This window comes from Haliotis asinina, chromosome 6 (genome assembly GCF_037392515.1).
Source record: "Haliotis asinina isolate JCU_RB_2024 chromosome 6, JCU_Hal_asi_v2, whole genome shotgun sequence".
NCBI classification, from domain to species: domain Eukaryota; kingdom Metazoa; phylum Mollusca; class Gastropoda; order Lepetellida; family Haliotidae; genus Haliotis; species Haliotis asinina.
In genome coordinates, this window is record NC_090285.1 from 53,740,524 (window position 1) to 53,764,375 (window position 23,852).

General features: G+C 39.5%; 4 protein-coding genes across 6 annotated transcripts; 1 reads left to right on the plus strand and 3 right to left on the minus strand.

The window, feature by feature from the left end:
• Positions 1 to 1,693: 1,693 nt before the first annotated feature.
• On the minus strand, positions 1,694 to 4,737 carry LOC137288218 (uncharacterized). Of its 2 annotated transcripts, none has more exons than XM_067820660.1 (5): positions 4,683 to 4,737; positions 3,762 to 4,060; positions 3,293 to 3,391; positions 2,664 to 2,813; positions 1,694 to 2,333 (listed from the first exon to the last, which is right to left on the minus strand). In XM_067820660.1, exons 1-5 carry the CDS (start codon positions 4,683 to 4,685, stop codon positions 2,150 to 2,152), a joined length of 735 nt encoding a protein of 244 aa, XP_067676761.1. In that variant the 5' UTR covers positions 4,686 to 4,737; the 3' UTR covers positions 1,694 to 2,149. The 2 variants fall into 2 exon arrangements, with proteins under 2 accessions (XP_067676761.1, XP_067676762.1); XM_067820661.1 differs by having other exon boundaries at positions 3,762 to 4,057; positions 4,683 to 4,734.
• Positions 4,738 to 5,170: 433 nt separating this feature from the next.
• On the plus strand, positions 5,171 to 8,227 carry LOC137287231 (uncharacterized). Its single transcript, XM_067819424.1, has 5 exons — positions 5,171 to 5,213; positions 5,660 to 5,811; positions 6,190 to 6,297; positions 6,886 to 7,023; positions 7,542 to 8,227. The coding sequence occupies exons 1-5, from the start codon at positions 5,205 to 5,207 to the stop codon at positions 7,861 to 7,863; spliced, it is 729 nt and encodes a 242-aa protein (XP_067675525.1). The 5' UTR covers positions 5,171 to 5,204; the 3' UTR covers positions 7,864 to 8,227.
• A 3,951-nt stretch (positions 8,228 to 12,178) lies between these two features.
• On the minus strand, positions 12,179 to 17,772 carry LOC137288215 (uncharacterized). Its single transcript, XM_067820657.1, has 5 exons — positions 17,721 to 17,772; positions 16,322 to 16,626; positions 15,165 to 15,263; positions 13,750 to 13,899; positions 12,179 to 12,755 (listed from the first exon to the last, which is right to left on the minus strand). Exons 1-5 carry the CDS (start codon positions 17,721 to 17,723, stop codon positions 12,572 to 12,574), a joined length of 741 nt encoding a protein of 246 aa, XP_067676758.1. The 5' UTR covers positions 17,724 to 17,772; the 3' UTR covers positions 12,179 to 12,571.
• A 3,322-nt stretch (positions 17,773 to 21,094) lies between these two features.
• On the minus strand, positions 21,095 to 23,852 carry LOC137286910 (uncharacterized). Of its 2 annotated transcripts, none has more exons than XM_067818934.1 (5): positions 23,785 to 23,852; positions 23,033 to 23,328; positions 22,563 to 22,661; positions 21,992 to 22,141; positions 21,095 to 21,782 (listed from the first exon to the last, which is right to left on the minus strand). In XM_067818934.1, exons 1-5 carry the CDS (start codon positions 23,785 to 23,787, stop codon positions 21,599 to 21,601), a joined length of 732 nt encoding a protein of 243 aa, XP_067675035.1. In that variant the 5' UTR covers positions 23,788 to 23,852; the 3' UTR covers positions 21,095 to 21,598. The 2 variants fall into 2 exon arrangements, with proteins under 2 accessions (XP_067675035.1, XP_067675034.1); XM_067818933.1 differs by having other exon boundaries at positions 23,033 to 23,331; positions 23,785 to 23,842.

The window sequence follows — 23,852 nt, forward strand, 5'->3', positions numbered from 1 at the left end:
TGAAAAATAATCCTCTCTTGTGAGGATATATATCCTGTCGACACTTGTACCTCGTAGGTTAGTCAGTGTATTACCCATTCTTCCCACCTATACTACAAATGACAAGTTACAATATTGAACTTAGATTTCATACTCAATGAATGAAATATATCTGTGAGCATTAATCAAGAAATAATCCTCTCTTGTGAGGATATATATCCTGTCGACACTTGTACCTCGTAGGTTAGTCAGTGTATTACCCATTCTTCCCACCTATACTACAAATGACAAGTTACAATATTGAACTTAGATTTCATACTCAATGAATGAAATATATCTGTGAGCATTAATCGTGAAATAATCCTCTTTTGTGAGTACGAAAACACATGATGGTGCATATGCTTTGAAAACCAGCATTACACGGAATAACATGTTAACTGTAAGACATTTTACGCTGATTTAAGAAACCCAACAAAACCGAAATTGAAGCAGAGGGAATATAAATTTCAAAATTGCAGTATGTGCGCCACAATGTATCTGAAACGCAGACGCAGACTTTCAGAAAACACACGATGGCAAGTTATTAAAGCCGGGATGTCCTATTGCCACAAGGGTACTAATTTGTACATTGACCACATCAGAGGAATCTTGTAGCCTACGAGAAACCACTTGGCCAGTAGTGAAGTAAAGTGTATGAAGTAAAATGTTGTCCTATCCATCATTACCAACAGATAAGAATATCTGTTGGTAGTGATGGGCTGTGAGAGAGAATCTTTCTTCCCACTGCAGTTCAACGGCATAGTTCATTATGCCGAGGTGTTGCTAGACAAATTTACACCCGATCATGGTCATTGGTGTTCCTCAGTTTGCCAAAGTGCATGCTCCATAGTTAAGTTAAACGTCCGAACCCTACACTTAACGCCCGGAAAGCAATGGGAACGTATGTGTGAATGTGCATGAGCATGCGGACGCTCTATGTGTCGGATAATTCAAATTGTATACATAATAATCACATCCATTTATAAATTTGAACTTTTAGTAATTTTTAATTGAAGCGTAGGAGAAATTGCACGTTATTGTCTTTTGTACAGGGTTGCAAAGTATCCATCAATGCTTTTAAAACAACAAAAACAACAATCAGATTATGGTCCAGGTATTATGTGCGGTTAATTCATTGACATGTTATATGCCAGGGGCCCGTTTCACAAAACTCTCGTAGCCTAAGATCTCGTAAGTTTTCTCGTAGCCAATGTACCTCCTATACTGTAATACAGGAGGTACGGATGCTACGAGAAAAGTTACGAGATCTTAGGCTTACGAGAGTTTTGTGAAACGGGGCCCAGAACACGTAAGTTGTTTTCTGCTTTTAATATTGCGTGTCAGGTGCTTGAGATTCTTGGACAGCAGCAGCGAAATCAGCGAACGTTCATCAAGTGGCCATGATCGCTGACTTGGTTGATATACGTCATCAAGTCCTAATTATGTCAGTCATGATGTCAGTCACTAGATTATCTGGTTCAGATTAAATTATTTACAGACTGCACTTGAACAGCTCGAAATTTGCCTTATCAACAAACAGACAGGCCAAAAACTACCTGGCGCCAGGATAGGTATGCAACCACGGATCATTGTAATATTGTAAAACTATTTGAGCATGTTTGTTAATTGGCAAACAACAAGTTTCTTTTAACTTTATTTTATTCAGCATAAATCATTCACTGGAAAGTACCATTCCGAAACATTCTGTTCTCACAATAATTATATATACATGTTATGTACAATATAAACAAACTATTTACATGTGCGCGCATTATATATGTACAGATGCTGTCAGAAAATAATAAAACAATATTTCCTGAGACATTTCCGGAAGCTGTTTGGTTTTTTGGTGAAGTTAAAAATACCATTTACAGATTTTGTAAGGTCAAAATACATGTCATATGAAAGAACAAACAACTTGTTAGAAACAGACCGATACAAAGATATTTACCGACCCATTCAAAGGTGTTTGCAACAGTTACATATTCCTAAACATTAAGTAAGACAGCTCCGAACTGTGTAAGGGTAAACGTCTGTATTTGGTATCCACGAATTGTAGTCACTATTGCGCATGCGTTAAGTTACGCCACAATTACGCATGCGTAAAGTTAGATGGAGTGTAAACCATGGTTTACACAAACTGGTACTTCAGACAGTCGTACTTCTTACAGCTGCAGCCGGTTGGGATGGTGACGCGGGTTCTGCGGCACTGCTTGATCTCGCCGGGACAGAAGACGTAGATGTCACGTTCAACCATGCCGTCGGGGACGCAGTAGTGGTGTTTCACCTCCATGGTGTCCATGACGCAGCGACCTCTGGAGAAAGGAACAAATCATAATAATGTTGATCTTTCTGAACATTGTGTCACAAAAAGGGAACAAAACAAAGAGAGAAAGAATTACTAACATCTAACTATGTTACTACTCTAAATATAATAATTATAATAGAATTAGACGTAAATGCAAGTTGACCATTATGTTGTATATGCATAATATAGCAATAACAAAGATACCGGTCCTCTGTAAAAAGAAATCCTGTGACTTTGATCTGATACACAAACATCCAACCACAACGAACTTGAAGATCAGCATATATCCTATTAAATACTAGATCATATGAAAGAATGCCTGGCCAAGGTGACGTACCCGCATTGAGCGACCTCCACTCCCTGGGCTTCAGGCATGATGACGTAACAGACCTCTCGACGTCCACTCTGGGTGTTGGTCCACCAGATTCTCTCCAGGAGCTCCGTTTTCTCGGAACACAGATCCTTGTAGCGATAGCCGGGGTAATGACTGGAATATGCCACAAATATTGTTAAAGTTTATGCATTACATTTACCAAAGTGTGATCGGAGTCTGACACCGAGTTTCTACAAAAATCCAATTTGTGCCAGCAACAACCAGACAAAGGACTGATAGAATGAAACTAGGTATCTAGGAAAGATCGACCATTTAACTACGAGGCCATTTCATAGTTCATATTTTTGAAACGTCTAGAGTATATGCGCCCGTGCATTATACAGCACAAATTCTTATTTGCCATCAAGTAATTGTTATCATTTCTATGTCACAGCAAGCAAGAATAAAATTGACATTATTTAGATAATAATGCTAACTGTGTAAGTAGGTAAATCAGTGAGTTTTGCATGGCTTTAAACAGCATTTACGATACAGGGACCCTTCAGCTCAGTTTGAAAAGAGTCTTCGAAGTGACGATGAAACCAATTAACAGGGGTAATGACTAGTATTTAAGATGGGCCACCTGTACCTACCCAGTGGCGTTCATCTTGTTGTGGAGGTAGCAACCCTGCACCAACAACATGTACTCCATTGCGTCGGGATCCTTCTCCAGGGCGCTGAACACACGGTCACTGGAACAAACACCTTACGGTCAGTGTCAGTCGTCTGTTTTGTGTTATTGAGACAACGGTAGATCTTTGTTGTTACATCTATATTACAGTTTAACTGATTTTTGTAAATTCAAACCGAAATCTCTCAGCATTATTGAAACAAGAGGATCGAACTCGAAGCAATTATTTTCACTACTTGGGTATCCATAACTTTGTTGAATGAACTAAATGAAGTACAAAACATATCAAAATAACATTAGCAAAGCATATCTCAGAAATACATATCAAGGACATTTACCTGAACTATCAGATACACATTATAGATGATATGATATACTGTGATAGAAAATATGGAAATAACTCCCAGACATTAGACTAATCCAATACTTACACAGGGTACTTGTAAGACTTGTCAAAACATAGCTTCTCCTTGGTAGGCCATTCGTATTGTGGGACACCATTCTTGTCAAAGTAGCAGACTGGCTGTTTGGTCTTGGCAGAGAGGTGGCTGAAGATGCTGGATCCGTCACGGACGCGGGACCCAAACAAAGAAGACTTTCTGGATTTCAAGAGGCTAGCGAATCTGCCGGATGTGGAACCACCCAAAGAACGCCCATTGAAGGAGGGACGATTCCACGCCAAACTGACGGCGGCCAGAGACATGAGAACGCATATTGTCTTGAAAACCTGCTGGAAGACGTGAGGACAACAATTTTGGAAATCTTATATCTTAATTTCTCTTTGCATATTTTTCTGTTGAATTTGAAACAGTAATTACTACTACTACTACTACTACTACTACTACTACTACTACTACTACTACTACTACTACTACTACTACTACTACTACTACGACGACGACGACGACGACGACGACGACGACGACGACGACTACTACTACTACTTCAACGACGACAAATAATGCTACTACTACTACTGCTACTACAACGACGACAACGGCGCAGACTACTAACTCTACGTCGGCGACCACTACTATTACTGTTGCTGCTTCTATTGTAGTTTTTGCTACTGTGGCTGCTTCTATTACTACAACAACAACTACCACTACTACTGATACTACCAAGACACGTTTGAGGTCTCCATTATTTCAGGTTTTCTTCGCAGATTAGGCTAACATTCAGGACAGTAAAACCGTTAGTGCTTCCATGTTTCTACCACTAGCATAATTTGACACAGCGAACACTACATGTGATAATTTGTCAACCACTACTAGCATAAATATACCACTCATATGCAAAATAATCAACTTGCACATTTAGCACAGAACGCATTTCATAAAATATTTACTCACCATATTTACAAACAAAGGACAGACTATGGTAATACTGTTGCTATGACCAGTGATGGCTGACATGCATGGATCTTAAGCTTGCTTTTATTTCCTCTCGCTTCAGAAGGAGGGGCATGTGTCAGCCAATCAGAGTGCCTCGTGCGTCACACGGCAACACTTCTTCCTCAAGACAATGGATGTATTGGTTGACGTACCTACGTCACGGAAGACAACATGAGGTATTAGTAGTTAACGTCTTCTGTATATATACACATACACAGTTTAAGGGTTATTCCTTGGCCATTCATCAGAGACCATGACATATATAGAGATACAAACGAAACTGGTTATTACTGGACGAGACAATTATGAGAAGATTGACGTTATAGACTAATTCATCAACATATGAAGACTGACGTCACGGAGTTTGATTAACAACTATCACGTGACAAGAGGGAAACCAGCCGACGGTATATATTGGGACACTGGTCCAATCTTAGCCAGCGAACACTTCAAGAATTGAGCTTCACGCATCATCCTACCATGGGAAAGGTATATATCGATATCCGATTTATTTAACTGAAATGGTTTTTAAATTGAGATATATTCCAGATTATTCAGAGCATATATCTGCATATGCATGTTTGTAAAGCTACATATTGTCAGATCAAATGAATACGGTGGAATCGCTACATTATTAATACGTTAGAAGTAGTGTTTTTTATTGTTGTATGCTATAGGTGATATACGATTTGAGTATATTTTTGCAAGTGAAAATGTTGAAAACAATTTACAATTGGCTATACGACCGTTTCGTTACCAGTGAGTCACAGGTCGTAATACGATATCTATAGAGATACTGTTTCCTAGGTAGTAATGTTGATTTTTTTTATCCTACCTTATTACGTAAAATCAGGCTAATAAAATATCTCTTTCACCGTGACATAAACATTAAGGTATATGTAACGTAGCCATAACATGCGGTCTTTATGTTTCAGGTAATATACTGTATCGCGGCATTTGTCTGCCAAGTCGCCATGACGGCAGCCCTCCCCCGTCTCCCAGCACCCGCATGCTATTCCGAGCAACTTTATTCTGACCAGAACTTTGATCTCAGCTTTGTCTGCAATGACGGAAGGAAATATCCCGAGTAAGTGAATTTTGCCGCGCCGTTTAGATGGAAGTATATAAGTGAGTGAGTGAGTTTACTTTTACGCCGCTTTTAGCAATAGTACATCAATATCACGGCGGGGGACCCCAGAAAATGGGCTTCACACATTGTACCACTGTGGGGAATCGAACCCTTTAACCACTATGTTAGCCCACGCCCCTAACGTATATAAGTATATGGGGTTCGTATTTCAAAGAATCCGTTTGCAAAACAGAATATGAACTGTCATTTCCACCAAAATATATTAAATGTTTATTGTACCGTTTAGTCAAAATACTTGGTTTTTACACTTTGTGGAACATACATGTCATAAATGCGGTTAAGTCGAACTGTCTGACACGAACTGTTCGTCTCCAGACTTGAGATCGAGGAGGCTCTGTACTACGCTGACGATCACTGGCGTATCTACCTCAACCTGACCTCCACCTGCTTCCAGGACCAAGATAAATACTTCATGAACAAACAGTAAGTAGCACAAGGATTAGTTTGTGTCAAAGTCGGCTGGTTCAACAGATGTCGTTATTTTTTAAGACATGGGTGCTAAAGGCAGTGTCCGATGTGGAGTATCAGGATATATGACTAGCATATGAATGTTATCTTTCTAACGCCTCACAGGCACCTTGGATTTTCCTGGGTTATATTGTGTGCGCACGTGTTTGAGAATAGGCGCTCTATAAATAACCTTCATTATAATTTTTGTTATTGTTAGACACTACAAAATAATATCCATCCGCCTTAAAAAATGAAATGCCTCACACAAACCACAAAAATGTGATAAATGTAGATTTTATGGATTATATAATTAATTGCTGGTAATTAGCAGTGTGATCGGGTCAAGATTGCCAGGACATTTAACACGAAAATAGATAAAACCAAAAACAACACAAGTGTGATTAATTTCATCAGTGTATGAAAGGCCGTGATATATGTTACACTATTCACTGTTTTTTGTGAATGACATTTTACTTATGCTTCTCTCTCTCACTCACTCCCTCTCTCTCTCATATATATATTCTGGAAACGTTACTATTGGCCTTGACCTTTACCTTTCAGCTCTGAGCCCACATACTACAACATGAGCAGCGTGTGCAACACCACTCGCACCATGGTCCACACCGTCTACGCCCTGGACGGTCAAGTCTGCTACGTTGTTCGTCCTCAGGCCCAAAAAATCTACTACGCCACATGCGGGTACGCACATGTTCATGTTTCTAAAACTTTCAGTTTATAAAATAAGGTGGTACGTCATCAGATAAATGATTGTGGTAGTCTGAAAACATTGCGTGAATGTATATATCCACATATCGATACTCCTAACGAATAAAATATCAGTTATGTAATATATCTCGTACAACTTAACTACATTACTGTTTCAACAGAGACGAATGCACCTTGATTACATCACTTTATAGCATAATGACCCGTGAAGATCCCGGGGTACAATAGGCCTTCAGAAAACCATGCTTGCAATAAAAGGTGACTATGTTCGTCGTAAGAGGTGACTAACGGGATCGGGTGGTCAGACTCACTGACTTGGTTGACACATCGGTTCCCAATTGCGCAGATCGATGCTCATGTTGTTGATCACTGGATTGTCTGGTCCAGACTCGATTATTTACAGACTGAGGTGTAAAGCTAAACTCACTCACTCACTTATAGCATAACATTACATATAGTCCATACTTAATACAACCTGTTTGTTTTTACAGAGGAGAATGCGACCTTGGTTACGACGGTGTGACTGGCTACCACTGCATTCAACGAGGCATCACCTACCGCAACTTCCTCGGTTACTGCCGTCTCCCCGACCCAGCAGTCTTCCCCGTCACTGACCCCATCTACGCTCTTGACCCCTCCGTCGACGAGTTCTACGACCCTCGTGCTGCCCCACCCACCTACCGCATGCAACACAACCTCCTCCAGAACGGGGCCCACTACCAACCCAAGGGCTACTTCACTGAGTTGAGCGTTACCCTCCCCAGCTACTGTGGCTGCAGGGGATATTTCTGCCCCCAGGACAGGATTCTTTAAATGATGACTACTTGATGGACCAGTTACATACACATGGTTTCTTCAAGCACTGAATGTTTCAGTATTGAATATTAAGGCACGTTTCAGGTAATTTGCGTTTCTAGTATTATATCATACGCTGGTGATATATTTTTCAAAATATGTTTCACGCATACATATAGTTTCCCCCATTTTAAGCCATATATGCTTCGTCTCAAGTTGACAAATGTGTGAATTGTAAATATTTTGCGAATTTCCTGTAAATACTTCGTATAGTATGTTGTGAATATCTTTGTACAGTGTAAACAGACATCATCGTTGATTGTGCGCGCATGTATATATTGTACAGAAGTAAATATATGAAAATAAAAGTAACATGAAACTAGCAAGTTTTTGTTTTGATGCTGAGTGAGATACTTCAGCCACTATATCAAATGCTCATTTTTACATTGACATATTATTAACTGGAGTTGCTTATTCCCACGTTTAGCAGCCAGTTGTCAAACCTGGATAACGAACTGCAACAGTTGTCCCAGCTCTGGCAGTTTTTGATTCACACCTAACAACTAGCCATTTCCACGTCGTTATTGAATCTTAATTGATTTAATCAACTCCTGTGTATAGTGAAGAAGAGAACAGAATAACAAAGAAGTTTCTTGTCCAGATAGTGTCCACTTGTCCAGGTAGTGGCTTCGCTCGCTGTCTATACAAACTGGACTTGATACCTTCAAACGTATTGAGACAGGCAGCTATCTCTCGTGAAAATATATAAGCTGTGACTGCGTTCATTTTAGTTATAGAAACGCTGTACTGCTGACAGACCAAATGATACGACTCCATCAGCTAACTTCACTGTAGGTTGTATACAAGCGGGAAACATGAATGTTCAAACTATATATCTTAAACTGACTGAAGATGAACACCACTTTTTACTTGTTTGTCCATTATACGTATCACTCAGAGGAAAACATGTACCATCACTTTAATAAGACTATCATCTTCAGAACACGACTTAATTTTCATTATGGTTTAATTCAAGTAAAGTATAAAAATACTTAATAAGGATTCATCAATGTTTGTTTATTGTGCCTTCACTTGTAGGAATGATTTTATAAATGAATAATTAAATCTGTAACTACTAGGGATGGTATCTATTAATATAAAAGTACATATTTTGTACATAATAGGCAGGGGGTCTCTTACTTTGTACATACATTTAAGGAGGGATGTCATTCACACTGTGCATGGTTGTCAAAAGATATCAGCAAAAGACATCACACACCACACACCACACACCACACACCACACACCACACACCACATACCACACGCACACCACACACCACGTGCACTGACAGAGTGGTCATCCGTTAGGACCTAAGTATGGTAACTGGTCAACTAACGGGGTAGGATGTTCATTTTCTATCATTGTGGGTATTAAGGTAGATTAATTCTTATGACATATCAGATCTTGTGTTCTTTGTAGAGATCCGGGCTAAAACAACATGTTTGTGTTCATGGCGACTTACGGGATCGAGTGGTTATGCTTGCTGAATTGATTGCCACATGTCCTAATTGCGTAAATCGATGCTCATGATGTCGATCACTGGTTGACCTCTTCCATTCTCGATTATTTACGGGCCGGGATATATTCCTTAAACATTACTGAGGGACACAGTCTTCACCGAGGAATGCGAATCAAGTGCATTCGAAGCTTATCATGTGTCTGGTACATAGAATCGTCAACAAAATCGTTGATGATCTCGAGTCAAATAGACCTTTCTAAATGTCTCGAGTGTGCTAGATTTAGAAATGAGAAAAGCATTGGGGTTGTGTGATAACCATCAGCCTAATAATAGTATGATGAATATAGAACTTCAGTGTAAACAGATAATCAGTCTTGATTTTCCTCAGAAACAAATTCCGTTTACGTAAAGGGAATAAGGCTGAGCAATGTTTCGGAATGAGCCACTGAATCATCAATGACACCAGGTGTTCACGAAAAGGGTAAGCCCCATTGGTAGTGCGGTCAATTAGAACAATGCCTAAAGATGGAAGTGTTTTTTGACCGACACTGCACAGAGATTCCGAAGCTTATAAGTGAAGTAAAATGTTTGGGAGTAGTTTTGCAACACAAATGGCGTCATGCATACAGCCTGTACGACTTGCATACATTGTACGGTTTCGACTATATCAACAATATGTGTTCATAAATGACTATGAAATAGTGATGAAACAAAATTGTGAAAACATTTACTTTTCAAAAATATTTTCATACAGTGCTTTTATGTTTCTTAACGCTTCTTCTATCCAAAACGATATTTGAATAAAGTGCCTTTTTGAAAATTTGATCAAGAAGTTAATATAAAATGTTAATTCTGTCGTAGATTATTTAGCCCATGTGCTTTTGTAGTCTTCATGTGTGACTCGATTGTAATGTAAAAGTAAAACTCACAGTCGTAGGCATGTTAAGGGATGTTGCCATCATTGAGCAACAAAAGGACTCAACCTGACAAAGCAGATGGCAACCTTCTATATAATATGGCAATAGGTTTAATAAAAGCTTCAGGCATAGCTTTCAAAGTTTTCGTGAACCATTTACGGCATTTACAGACAAACCCTGCCGTAAAATACCACATTTTGTAATAAATGAACCTTTGTTAACCACCGTATGTCTCTTCGTGTCAATACATCACTGAAAACAGCTGAATTGCTAGTTAATGACACCATCGTAATCGGTAGTCTATTGTTTGGTGGAGTTTTTTTCACCGATTGAAGACATAATAATGATCCCAAACAACCCGAACTATACGCCTTGGGTGATTAACACTCACGATGACTGATGTGGATACCGTCATCAGATATTACACAAAGAATTTTAATCAGAGTGATGATAATCGTCTGACATGTTTTGACATTTGGTGCTTGTTTGATTAATCAGATACCATGTACTCAAGTCGTTGTCACTTAATAACTACCGGCAGTGACACACTTGGACGGGTTGTTATATGGAAGCCCGTAGTACAGAGACGTCTGAGAATTGAGGTGAAGGGAGCATAGTGTGAAAGTATAAACGTATTAGCTGACAAAATAAAAAATAATCCGTTAGTTATAAACACCTGGAAATAATACTTTGCACATTCATTGTCACAATACTATTTCGTTCAAGTCGCAAACACTTAGGCTTTGAAGGAGTTGCTGTATTCTCTGTGGGGAAAAAAAGCCTTTGTTTGAGGATGTTATATCAGTCACTTGTCTAAGTTTAGTGCCTGGAAGCCTTGCTAGGTGGCTACTTCCGGTATTAAACTGGTACCCGGCTCCCTTTGCACACACCAACTTGCGATATGAGAGACGGGGCCTAGTTTACTTCCAGTACCAGATTCCCGGTGAGGGACGTATTTTCATGAACCAGTGCTGGTTCCAAATTGCGCGACACTGAAATATGACTTTGCTAGACCGGGCCAAGTGTACAACCATTCTTGGCTGTCACAACTATTGACGAACGTAATATCTGACTAATATGGGGGTGGTTAGATCGGAAGTTGTTTCGGCAAGAATTATCGGTTCGTTATTGTCAACTGACAACCATGAGACCATTCGGAAGTACTAAGACCTCGCGAAGTGCAGTGACTACTTACGATCCCTATCAGATAAGTCGGGCGGAAACTATTATTAAAGGCGCTCCCCTCTTTATATGATTGTCGATGTGTAAAGGGATATTGTGTCTGATGACGACTATTATTAAGTAGATGGACAGACCTACCCTACATTTATGCACATCATTAAAACTGGAACAGTGCGCCAAACTGGGAACTGTGTAAATTTGCAATTATAGTTTTGCTCAAATTCGAAGATTCCATCAACATATCGATCATTTGTTTGTTACTGTTGCACTCTGATCAAACGACCTTTGTTCAAGGGGCGTATGACGCTCTCTGACATCTTCGTAGAAAGAACATACTAGATCTAGCATTGGGGCATCTTTGTCATAAAATCCTAAGGCTATCTGTCCAAAAGAAGTTAAGTGCCGTGACTATATAACATGGTTTGACAGAAATTTAGACTCGCATGCATAAAGAACCAGATGGTCAAGGAGATGCATACAAGTTGTTTCCATGTGAAAGCTTAAACAAAGTCGTAACAGGGGACGATCGCGATCGACCTAGAGTATATCTGCAACAGGAATACCTAGATGTCAAATAGATCATATTGTTCTTGTCATAAATAAGCAAATCGCAAGTTTAGTTTCACTTTGTTTTATTGTGTATCGTTTATTGTCAGTAATGGGAAAATAAACACAGCAATATTGAACCAACATTTTTGTTTTTCACAAGTTGGCACAAGAAAATTGTAACAGGTATCTTGCGAATTTCACAAGTAAATATATGCACTATGTACAATAGAAACAAACTATGTATTAATATGTGCGCGCATGACATATGTACAGATGGTTATAAAATGTTTAAACAAAATTTCTCCCAAATCCTTTAGTATTCCGTAAGATAGCGATATACCTTTTGAAAATATACGTTTAATAAAATGTTTCCAAACTTGCTAATGTATATATGGTTCATGAAAGAACACTGTCACACAAGTTTTACGTCCATGTCAAAAGTGATCGTAACGTTTACGTAAAGATATATGTCTCTACTGAGGATGGGGCCACGTGGATACACCTCTGTTACGCATGCGTAAAGTTACGGCTTTCCAGATGGAGTGTAAACCATGGTTTACACAAACTGGTACTTCAGACATTCGTACTTCTTACAGCTGCATCCAGTTGGGATGGTGACACGGGTTCTGCGGCACTGCTTGATCTCGCCGGGACAGAAGACGTAGATGTCACGTTCAACCATGCCGTCGGGGACGCAGTAGTGGTGTTTCACCTCCGTGGTGTCCATGACGCAGCGACCTCTGGAGAAAGGAACAAATCATAATAATGTTGATCTTTCTGAACAGTATGTCACAAAAACGGAACAAAATAACTCCTAGAAAAGAGAGAAGGAATTACTAACATCTTACTATGTTACTACTCTAAATATAATAATTATAACAGAATTAGGCGTATATGCATAATATTTTAATAGCAATAACAAAGATACCGGTCCTCTGTAGAAATAAGTCCTGTGACTTTGATCTGATACACAAATTTCCTACCATAACGAACTTGAAGATCAGCATATATCCTATTAAATACTATCATATGAAAGAGTAGTGTTTTTGGACCACGATGTTATATATATTCGGCGGGGACACCAGAAATTTTCTTCGGCGTGACGAGTGAACCTTTTCACCACTGGGCTTTCCCCATCGCCCGGTAACAAAACAACGTAAATTCAAATGATGTCCACAGTGATATATAAAGAACTTACATTGTCATAGTAGAGATGAGTGTTAACTGGCGTGCAGGAAAAATTCCTTATTCTATGGAATCCGAGAAGGGACAATGCGACAACGCGACAATGTCCCTTCTCGGATTCCATACTATTCTGACTTGAACAAAAAGTTCCCGAATTATTTTCTCAAGTTGACAAGCCTTTGTATACGTTTCTTATTGATGAAGGAGGATAGCCCTTGTGTCATAACTTCATATTGATTCATAATCTATTGCACGGTCATCATACATGATAGTGCCAATTACTGAATTATCTGGTTCAGACTCACGTTTTTATGGCAGATCGCCGTGGAAGGTGTAATACTGCTGAATGCGGCGCCAAACAAACACATTCTTATGATATAGTCAAACTTGTAAATTGACTCACTCTGACTCTGCCTTTGGCAATGATTTCTTGAGAAAGTGCATTCCGAACACGCACGACCACTACGAACTTGAATGAACACTTTTACCATAAAAATCAGTTCATGAAAGCTGGACATATTTGGTTAGACTGACGACTGTGTGACGTACCCGCATTGAGCGACCTCCACTCCCTGGGCTTCAGGCATGATGACGTAGCAGACCTCTCGACGTCCGCTCTGGGTGTTGGTCCACCAGATTCGTTCCAGGAGCTCGGTTTTCTCGGAACACAGATCTTTGTAGCGGTAGCTGGGGTAATTGCTGCAATGTGCCACAATGATTAGGGTGACCTTGCCTCTTCTACCGTCAACCCAGATAGTAAAAGGAACTGCTTTCTAAAAATATAGAGTTCCCAAACGCTCCAGACAGAGCCTCAGAAGAGATGTGCTCCCGGTGGAGAACCGTGGTGGGCATACTCCTCATCCACACCAACAGATCAGGAGGTACCGAACTAAGACACAATATTAATGGTTAGTTTGACAGAATGGTACCTTGGATGCAAGCTTAACATTGCATAAGCGACGTTCCAATATTTGATAGGATTTTCCTGAGTGCTCAGTGAGCAGCACACTAAACGCCTTCTGTTTCACCTTTCAGGCCATCCCTTCTCTTCTGATCAAGAGTATTAGTAGAGTCATCAAAAATCATGATGAGGTTTAGTCAAACATATTTTTCTGTTCTCAACATGAGTTTTGATATGCTTCACAAGAGGATCACCATACCAGTGTGTGTGTGTGTGTGTGTGTGTGTGTCTGTGTGTGTGTGTGTGTGTCTGTGTCTGTGTCTGTGTGTGAGTGGGTATGTGAGAGGTAACATGGTATCTTTGCATGTGACTGGGAACAGAGTGTATGTGATTGTGACAAGCGATAGTGCGTCAGTGTATGTGGCAGAGGACAGGGTGTCTGCGTACGAGAGAGTTAATAGTGTTTTGTGAATAGAGTTTCTAGAGTGCCCGTACAATTCTACGTTTGATTCCGTGTTAATCAAACCACGCCCTCCCATTAGAATTCTTAAAAATAGAGAATTGCTGGAAGTGCAAGGGTGGTGGCTCTGCTTTGCTTTTTATTTGGTGACAGTAGGACCAAAAGAATACATGTATATGAGGACGGGAACAGTTTTGCAGCTTTGCACCTATGACTTTAAAATGAATGATGAATGTTCAGCTCTGAACTTCAGTTTTAAGTCTACATTTGTTCTCCGAAAATGTCCGAACTATGTCCTTTAGATGGTCATTCTGGATTTTGTTTTCAACCTGTATTCCTGGGTCTGACCTTCTTCCTTAGATGGTCTGAAGTATTATTGGCATCATAAAAATATTATTATTGTTCTTGTTATTATTATTATTATTATTATTGTTCTAACACAATGTTAAGACATTGATGCCTACTGCGAAAGAATAATAGTGGCCCGATTGAGAGAGTTGATTGGGAGAATAAAATTAGCTGAAAGAGGCTTTGAACAATAACTCAGATATATCGCAGCTTAAAAAAGGGTATATCTACAAAGGTTAGATGAGCTATACCTACCCAGTGGCGTTCATCTTGTTGTGGAGGTAGCAGCTCTGCACCAGCAGCATGTACTCCATTGCGTCGGGGTCCTTCTCCAGGGCGTTGAAGACTCGGTCACTGGAACAAACACCTTACAATAACTGTCAGCCGTCACATTCGTGCGTCCTATGTTATATAGACAACAGAAGATCTTTGTTGCTGCATTTTATCCTTAAACACTTTTTTGCATTGACAGCAGTGGAACTCTGCCGTTATTGTTTGTATCTTTGCAGGGTTACTTAACATTAGATGAAACACTGATATTGACCCAGAACTTTACAATCCTGACAGGATTTACCGCTTGACTAACCTGCCTTAGTTGCTAAATTACTTTACAGTATAATTAAAAACACTAAAATGACTAACACTTCCTAGTATTACTTCAAGATCTATTCTTTTATTTTCTAGCAGTAGAAAAATAATAATAATGAGAAATAAGCCGGTGATAGCCGGTGGTGAAGTGTAGAAAAAGATGATGCAGAACCACTCCAGACGTATAATATACATATTAGTTAATAGTTTGGAGTCAGACGTGTCTTAGCTATAGTCTCCCACGATTTGTAACGAACTCATTCATAACGAAGAATACTTCATATAGGTCTTCAGTGTTTTTTTGTGAGGGAGTCTGTTCCGCTCTTCTTGCAGCGCCTAACCAAATTCCTTGTTCACAAAAGTGTGAGCTCTTAGTTGGCTATGGCATTCTATGGAGCATTCTGTGTACTACTCATTGACTGCTGTTAGTTTCAGTATCTGGTGCGTGTTAGTATCATGTAAACACCCCGTGGTGTGTTTGTTTTGCAAACATCCTACGTGTGGCGTAAATGCCTCAATAGAATGTTATATGTTTATATAAGGCGAGTATATGGGGACGAACTCTTCCTTTATTGTATAACACGATGTTTCGGGAGTACTTCTTGCCCCTTCTTCAGGTGATTTAAGTTGCCCAGAAACTTATAAATGCCCCTTAAGAACCTCATATATGTTCTTGTTTGGGATGTTTCTTTGTTGTCAATGCTTGATTTTTTTCTAATATTTGACGTCAGTATACTACTTTGTATCGGACTTTTAATAAAGAGTATATAATGAAAACACACCAACCTAAACTGAACATTCATATGTCTTAATAAAATACTTACACAGGGTACTTGTAGGACTTGTCGAAGCACAGCTTCTCCTTGGTAGGCCATTCGTATTGTGGGACGCCATTCTTGTCAAAGTAGCAGACTGGCTGTTTGGTCTTGGCGGAGAGGTGGCTGAAGATGCTGGATCCGTCACGTACGCGGGACCCAAACAAGGAAAATTTTCTTTTATTCAGGAGGCTATCAAATCTGCTGGACATTGAGCCTCTAAGGGAACGCCCATTGGATGGTCGGGCAGGTCGATTCCACGCCAAGCTGATGGTAGCCAGGGACATGAGAACGCATAATGTCTTTAGAACTTGCTGGAAGAAATAGAGAAAAGTCTTTCGATGGAAGTGTTGATATTCAAAGTTCATCTTGTTGATATACAATCAGTGCTGTAGGTCAATCGATCTGTATTTCACGACTCAAAATGGATCAGACCTACAGTACCTTATATAAATGTGTTTACACACATTCAGGAAATAATAATTATACTTTCTGTGAACAAATGCGTTGAAAATAAACATGGACGAGTTTTCAGTTTCTTAAGTATTTGAACTGTGTAGCAGTAGTGAAAACTCAAGCCTGTTTGGATGGACATAATATGGTTCTTTCATGTATTTTAACTGACACATTCTACATTCTCTATTCACATGAACATATCTACCTTACTAAATAAAAGGTTCGTGAGATGAACATCGGAATGATGATAAACTTACTCTATACGTTTTTACGTTTAACCGTGGTGTTGACACTACTACCGCGAATACACCTGCAACAACAACAACAACAACAACTACTACTACTGCTGCTGCTGCTGCTGCTGCTGCTGCTGCTGCTACTACTACTTCTAGTACTACTACTACTAGTGCTGCTGCTGCTGCTGCTGCTGCTACTACTACTACTACTACTACTACTGCTGCTGCTGCTGCTGCTACTACTACTTCTAGTACTACTACTACTAGTGCTGCTGCTGCTGCTGCTGCTACTACTACTACTACTACTACTACTACTACTGCTGCTGCTGCTGCTGCTGCTACTACTACTACTTCTAGTACTACTACTACTACTACTACTGCTGCTGCTGTTGCTGCTGCTACTACTACTACTTCTAGTACTACTACTACTACTACTACTACTACTGCTGCTGCTGCTGCTGCTGCTACTACTACTACTTCTAGTACAACAACAACTACTACTACTACTGCTGCTGCTGCTGCTGCTGCTGCTGCTACTACTACTACTACTAGTGCTCCCGCTGCTCTTGATTTTGCTTCTGCCACCAATTTGCAGGTCGTCCAAAAAGTAGTTGCCTATTGGATGGGCATTTTGGGTCATATGTACACATCTGTTAAACCGTTCCGAACATAAACAAACATTCAAGACATTTGCATCGTACACATAATTTACTTACCATATTTGCAAACACAAGACGAATTTATGTTGAAATAGTTACAGTAGCCGTGTGCAGCAATGGCTGACTTGCTGGGAGCTTCACGTCTCATATATTCCGTCGCTTCTGAAGGAGGAGCATATTTCAGCCAATCAGAAGCGGCGTTATGATTTAGCGCCTTTCACGTCAAACAGAAACACTTCTTGTTCAAATCGATGGATTCGGTACCAACGTCACAGTGGTTGACTGACAGCTATCACGTGAGAAAAGAGTACCTCTCGGCAGTATAAAAAGAGACATCGGCCAGTAACTATGAACGCTTACGGCATAGACCTACATCCCCCCTAACATGGAAATGTTTTTGTTTATCCGATATTGTTTATACCTTGAAAACTATTTCGTCTATGCGTCATTTAGAGTATATGTGGATGTAATGCATGTGTATAAAGTTGCATCTTGCCAGGTGAATACGACGAACTTCACTACATTCTCCTGTACATGTGAGAAATAGTAGTTTTACTATTGCGATATTATGAGCAATGCGTTGATGCGTATTTTCTCAGAACTACTCCACAGGTAGTACGAGTAATACTAAACGTATAGTTTGGGGACAACTATGATATATAGACTTGAAAAGCTTGATCTATAGTTGTTTGTACAGCAATCGCCTTTGAAAGATTATTGAAGTATGGCGTGTATGTCGTGGAAATTATAAGATTTCATTTTGAAAAATGAAATCCGGCTAAAAACGAACACTAACAACCGGGTGATGCAAGATAATTGCAAAACAAAAATAATGGTCTACGGTGATTCATCGAGTTTCTTCAAAACCGTCAAAATCAACAATGACACCCATGCTCATGTATGGGGCTACTACGTTGTGCACGTGCATAACATGTGTTGTGCAAAAGGGTTGTTATAAAGCGAAATGATGGTGTTCATGAGATGTCTAACTTTGAAACGTTTGTGTATGGTTACACGTCATATCCAAATTGAATGTTTAGGTTCACCTAACTTTATCTGAAGAGTACGTCAAGGACACTGTTGAACTGGGCCATTTATTCCATGCTATGACATAAGCACAGTGTCGTTCAGGAATACACATATAGTTTTTGAAAACTTTCAAAGGTTTCGTATTTTTATTTTGGTATATGTATTTCAGAACGTTTCGTGCTTATGTCACATCAGCGTTTTGGACTTACACAGTGCTCATTGCTAAAACAACAACAACAACCAAAACAAAAAAGAAAAAACAACAACAACAACAACAAAACAAAAACAAACCAAACAACCGAAACAGAACAAAAAATAATTATCCTTAGATATAACACCTCGGTAGCCCATAGTTGAGTGTTCTTGTCATCGACTAAAGTCGAAGTGATGATCTACCCCATATGATTAACTTCCATAGTCATTGGCGTAGAAGTCATAGACCTTCAATCAGAATAAAACACGTTTTTGACATTTAGTACATACTTTGGCATTTAGTACGTTTTTACGATTAATCAGATATGATATGAAATACCTTCAGACACTGACCTTCCTGGTCGTTTTCTTAAATAGAGTATTGTGGTACAAAAAGGTGAGAAATTGAGCTGCATATGAAAGAAATGTCAGTTGTGTGATGTGAAAAATGCAGGACGTAGACAACAAGAAATAGCTTTTTATGTTTACTTATTGGCAAAATCCAACTTCATCAAAGCTAAAAAGGGTTTGTTTTTGAAAGAGAGACTGAGTGTATTCGTCTTGGTGAACTATTATTATTGGCTGAAGACGTATGAAATTGTCACTGAAATAACTATGTTTGAGTGGAGTCGGGTATTTGGAGCTTAAAATAATAATTCTTAAAAAAATATTACATTGTTTGTTGTTTATAATAATGTTAATAATTGAGTCTGGAGTAGTAGTCTAGTAGTTCAGTCATTGCCATCATGAGCAATGATTAATGCTGATATAGAAATACCATGATAAGCATGAACTAGGTCAAGTAGCATCGGCCCCGTTTAGGAAAATGAGGAACTAGAACATGTAATCAGAACAACCATTATAAGCGATACCAAGTAGTGTAGTTCAAGCTTTCCAATCGACCGTTTTCCATTCTGAGACAAGTCCGTCCTGAGGTAAGAGAGTTGGACTGGAAGAAATGAACTTGGCACAGAACAAATGAGTACAGAACATTTTTGTACGCTGAGGCAGGGATATTCGGCATAAGAGGTAGAAATATACCGTTAATTAAGTGTACAAGTCATAGAATTGGCGACATGGTTTACATGGAAGATAGTACACTGTCAGATTTCATGATGGTATTACAAACTATACATATATTATTTAAAATACTATTTCGTTTACAGATAGACATTTTGTTAAATTTTAACATATTTTCTTTTAACATGATGGTTTGAGATGTAAATATTCCGAAGATATCTGAAGAATAGGCAAAGAGCAATGTAATGACATTGATCATCATACATGTCGCGGTAACACATTCTTCTTCCGGTGGAATTTTGTGTCACCTACCTACTTCATTCTATAGATAACCAATGACAGAAAATTCTAAACAAGGGAAATTTACAAACACAAGGGAAAGAGATAAATGTCAAATATTTTTCAAGGCCAAGTTCACTTTTGAATACGCGATAATTGGTAGGGCAAACTTTTCAATCGACCGAGGAAAATTGTTGAAGTTGTGGAAAGAGAGCTAGGTTGAGACAAAGTAAACCAACGTGTGCATACAACTTTGTGATGTGTTGACTATTGCGTTAATATGTGCCAGTGCACGAATGTGATGTATACAGTTAAGAGTCAATGTCGTTCGAAACCTCTCTCCTTAGCTTCCAATCGAGCAGTCAGCCACCACCTCCCCGTGGGACTACATGGAAAGATAATACAAGTAAGCAACTGATGTAGGGACACACTACGCAGTTATTACAGCACCACTTGTCCATTGTCAAAAAACCACTGGATCTACCTCAACTGAAGTAAAAGATTGAATGTCTTTAAAGTATTTTTGTTTGACGAAAGTTCATCCACTGAGCTTTCCAGGTGATCTGTCCAAATAAGAATGATGAAATCACTACATCCTCACACTCAAATTCTTTGCCCGTACCAATAAAGTGTGGAGGTGTATATCTTGAAATTATAATGCAACCAGTAGTTATATGTCAGTGGGACATCGTATGTCTGTAGCATGGTTTATATACCTGACACATTGTACTGTTACAAGACTCCTTGTACTGACTGCATTCTTGGATTACTAAAATGGATATACTGAAAGAGAAATCATTGATGTTTTCTCACCGCAGTCACGATTGAAAGGGGGGTTGTTTGAACTTGAATGTAGGCAGGTGTCAATGTTTCATAAATACCAGTCAATGAAATGAATGAAAAACACTATGTTTTCTTTCAATTTGTTTTATTTGGCATAAATCGTTCACAGGAAACATGATACTTGAACATGCAGTGGATTTTGTGTTTTTTTAAGTTGGCACCAGAAAATGGTAACAAATATCTCGCGAATTCCACGATCAAACATACACGTTATGTACAATATTAACAAACTATTTACATGTGCGCGCATGATATATGTACAGATGGGAATACACAATAGTAGTTTTGTTAAACAACATCGTTACACTTACTGTCATTCAGTGTTCTTCCACAGTCAGAATCTTTTACAAAATATATTGTTGTGGAAGGTCAGGATATTATTGGTCCGTGAGAGAACACTTTTACAATAATTTCCCGTCATGGTCAAAGAGTTCGCAACATTTACCTATGCGTAAACATGTCGTAAGAAATCTCTGTGCGTAAGCATAAATTCCTGTTTTCAGTCGATGCTGTTACGGCACATTTGCGAATGTGTAAAGTTACGACGGTTAAGATGGAGTGTAAACCATGGTTTACACAAACTGGTACTTCAGACATTCGTACTTCTTACAGCTGCATCCGGTTGGGATGGTGACGCGGGTTCTACGGCACTGCTTGATCTCGCCGGGACAGAAGACGTAGATGTCACGTTCAACCATGCCGTCGGGGACGCAGTAGTGGTGTTTCACCTCCGTGGTGTCCATGACGCAGCGACCTCTGGCGAAAGGAAAACAAAAATACCGATGAGGAATGTCGTACGATGTGATGATGATAATAATAGACCTTGTTACAAAATTTAGCAGCGAACTTTGATTAACTCAAACAGCTCAAATCTCAGGTGTGAATATATTCTCAAACAAGCGTAAAAAATTAAACAATTAGGAAAGCTGGACTAATTTGGCCAAGATGACGACTGTGTGACGTACCCGCATTGAGCGACCTCCACTCCCTGGGCTTCAGGCATGATGACGTAGCAGACCTCTCGACGTCCGCTCTGGGTGTTGGTCCACCAGATTCTCTCCAGAAGCTCGGTTTTCTCGGAGCACAGATCCTTGTAGCGGTAGGCGGGATAATGACTGGAATATACCACAGATATTGTATAAAAAGGTTATGGATAATAGTTTCCATAATAATAAATGGCTATCCGATAGGAGTCTGAAACCCGAGTTTCAGCAACAATCCAATTCGAACAGGGAAGAACCAGATAAGGAACTGCAGAATCGAACTAGGTTTCTGAGAGAGACCGACCATTACACCACGAGGATACTTCATCGCTGTTGAGTCTTATGGAATTTGGGGATGAGATCAGAGCTCCTTCCTATTACATAAGTTGGTACTGTTGTCATATTATATCCAATACGGAAATGAAAGAATTACAAAGATTAATTAAATATACTTGTATAACGATGCATACTGCTGGCGAGTGACTGTGAAAGAGTTGAGTTAATGTCCCTTTGAACAGACCTTTCACTGTTTCGGGACAACACGTGTACCTACCCAGTGGCGTTCATCTTGTTGTGAAGGTAACAGCCCTGTACCAGCAACATGTACTCCACTGCGTCGGGGTCCTTCTCCAGGGCGCTGAACACACGGTCACTGGAACAAACACCCCACCATCAGTGCCAGTATTTATACACTTTGTTATATAGACAGCGGTGGAACGTTGCTGCCAAGTATATGGTGCGGTTTAACGCATCTTTGCCGCTTCACTGTTGTGTTTCTTTCTTAAAGTCATACAGATATGGGGATCGAACACGGACTACATAGATATAAAAGCAGGAGACATTTACATCTTGACCATCCAGCCGTACTGTCTAAAGTGTACAGAAATAACGTGCACAATAAAACATTTTTCGGAAATATGTGTAACAACTTTTACCAAAACGGACAGATAAATCTTATGATACAAACACTTATTGGGAAGTGCATACGTATGTAATACAAAATACTCAAAATATATTACTTACACAGGGTACTTGTAGGACTTGTCGAAACACAGCTTCTCCTTGGTAGGCCATTCGTATTGTGGGACGCCATTCTTGTCAAAGTAGCAGACTGGCTGTTTGGTCTTGGCGGAGAGGTGGCTGAAGATGCTGGATCCGTCACGTACGCGGGACCCAAACAAAGAAGACTTTCTGGATTTCAGGAGGCTAGCGAATCTGCTGGATGTGGTACCACCCAAAGAACGCCCGTTGAAGGAGGGACGGTTCCACGCCAAACTGACGGCGGCCAGAGACATGAGAACGCATAATGTCTTGAGAACCTGCTGGAAGTTATGACAGAAAGACTTGTTGACAATTGTTGCTTAAGCTCTTGATTGTGTTTTGCTTGATGATCTGCCCGCGACCTCGTCTCGATTTTTGACTGTAGATTTACAGCTGTTACTGCTAGCGCTATAAGCACAGTTAGTTTTCCCTCACTACCATAACTATCATGCATCTCGAAAATTACTTCAACTAAAATTTCCTACTGATCAAGGCATTAGCATTGTACACGTTACAGTCTAGTCTTCTTAACATATTTACAAATACAATACCAGTCTATGTTCAAATATTCACTGATGAAAATACTTCTATTACCAATGATTAAATATGAGATTGCATTTCCCAGCGTCGTATAAAATGTATTTGCCAGAGAATACTGGGTAAGATGTATGCATCTGTTAAAATATACATATATGTTGAAGACACTGGCATCGTACACAAACTATTCTACTTACCATATTTACAAATACAAGACCAATCTATGTTAAAATAGTTACTGCAGCTGTGTACAGCGATGGTTGAC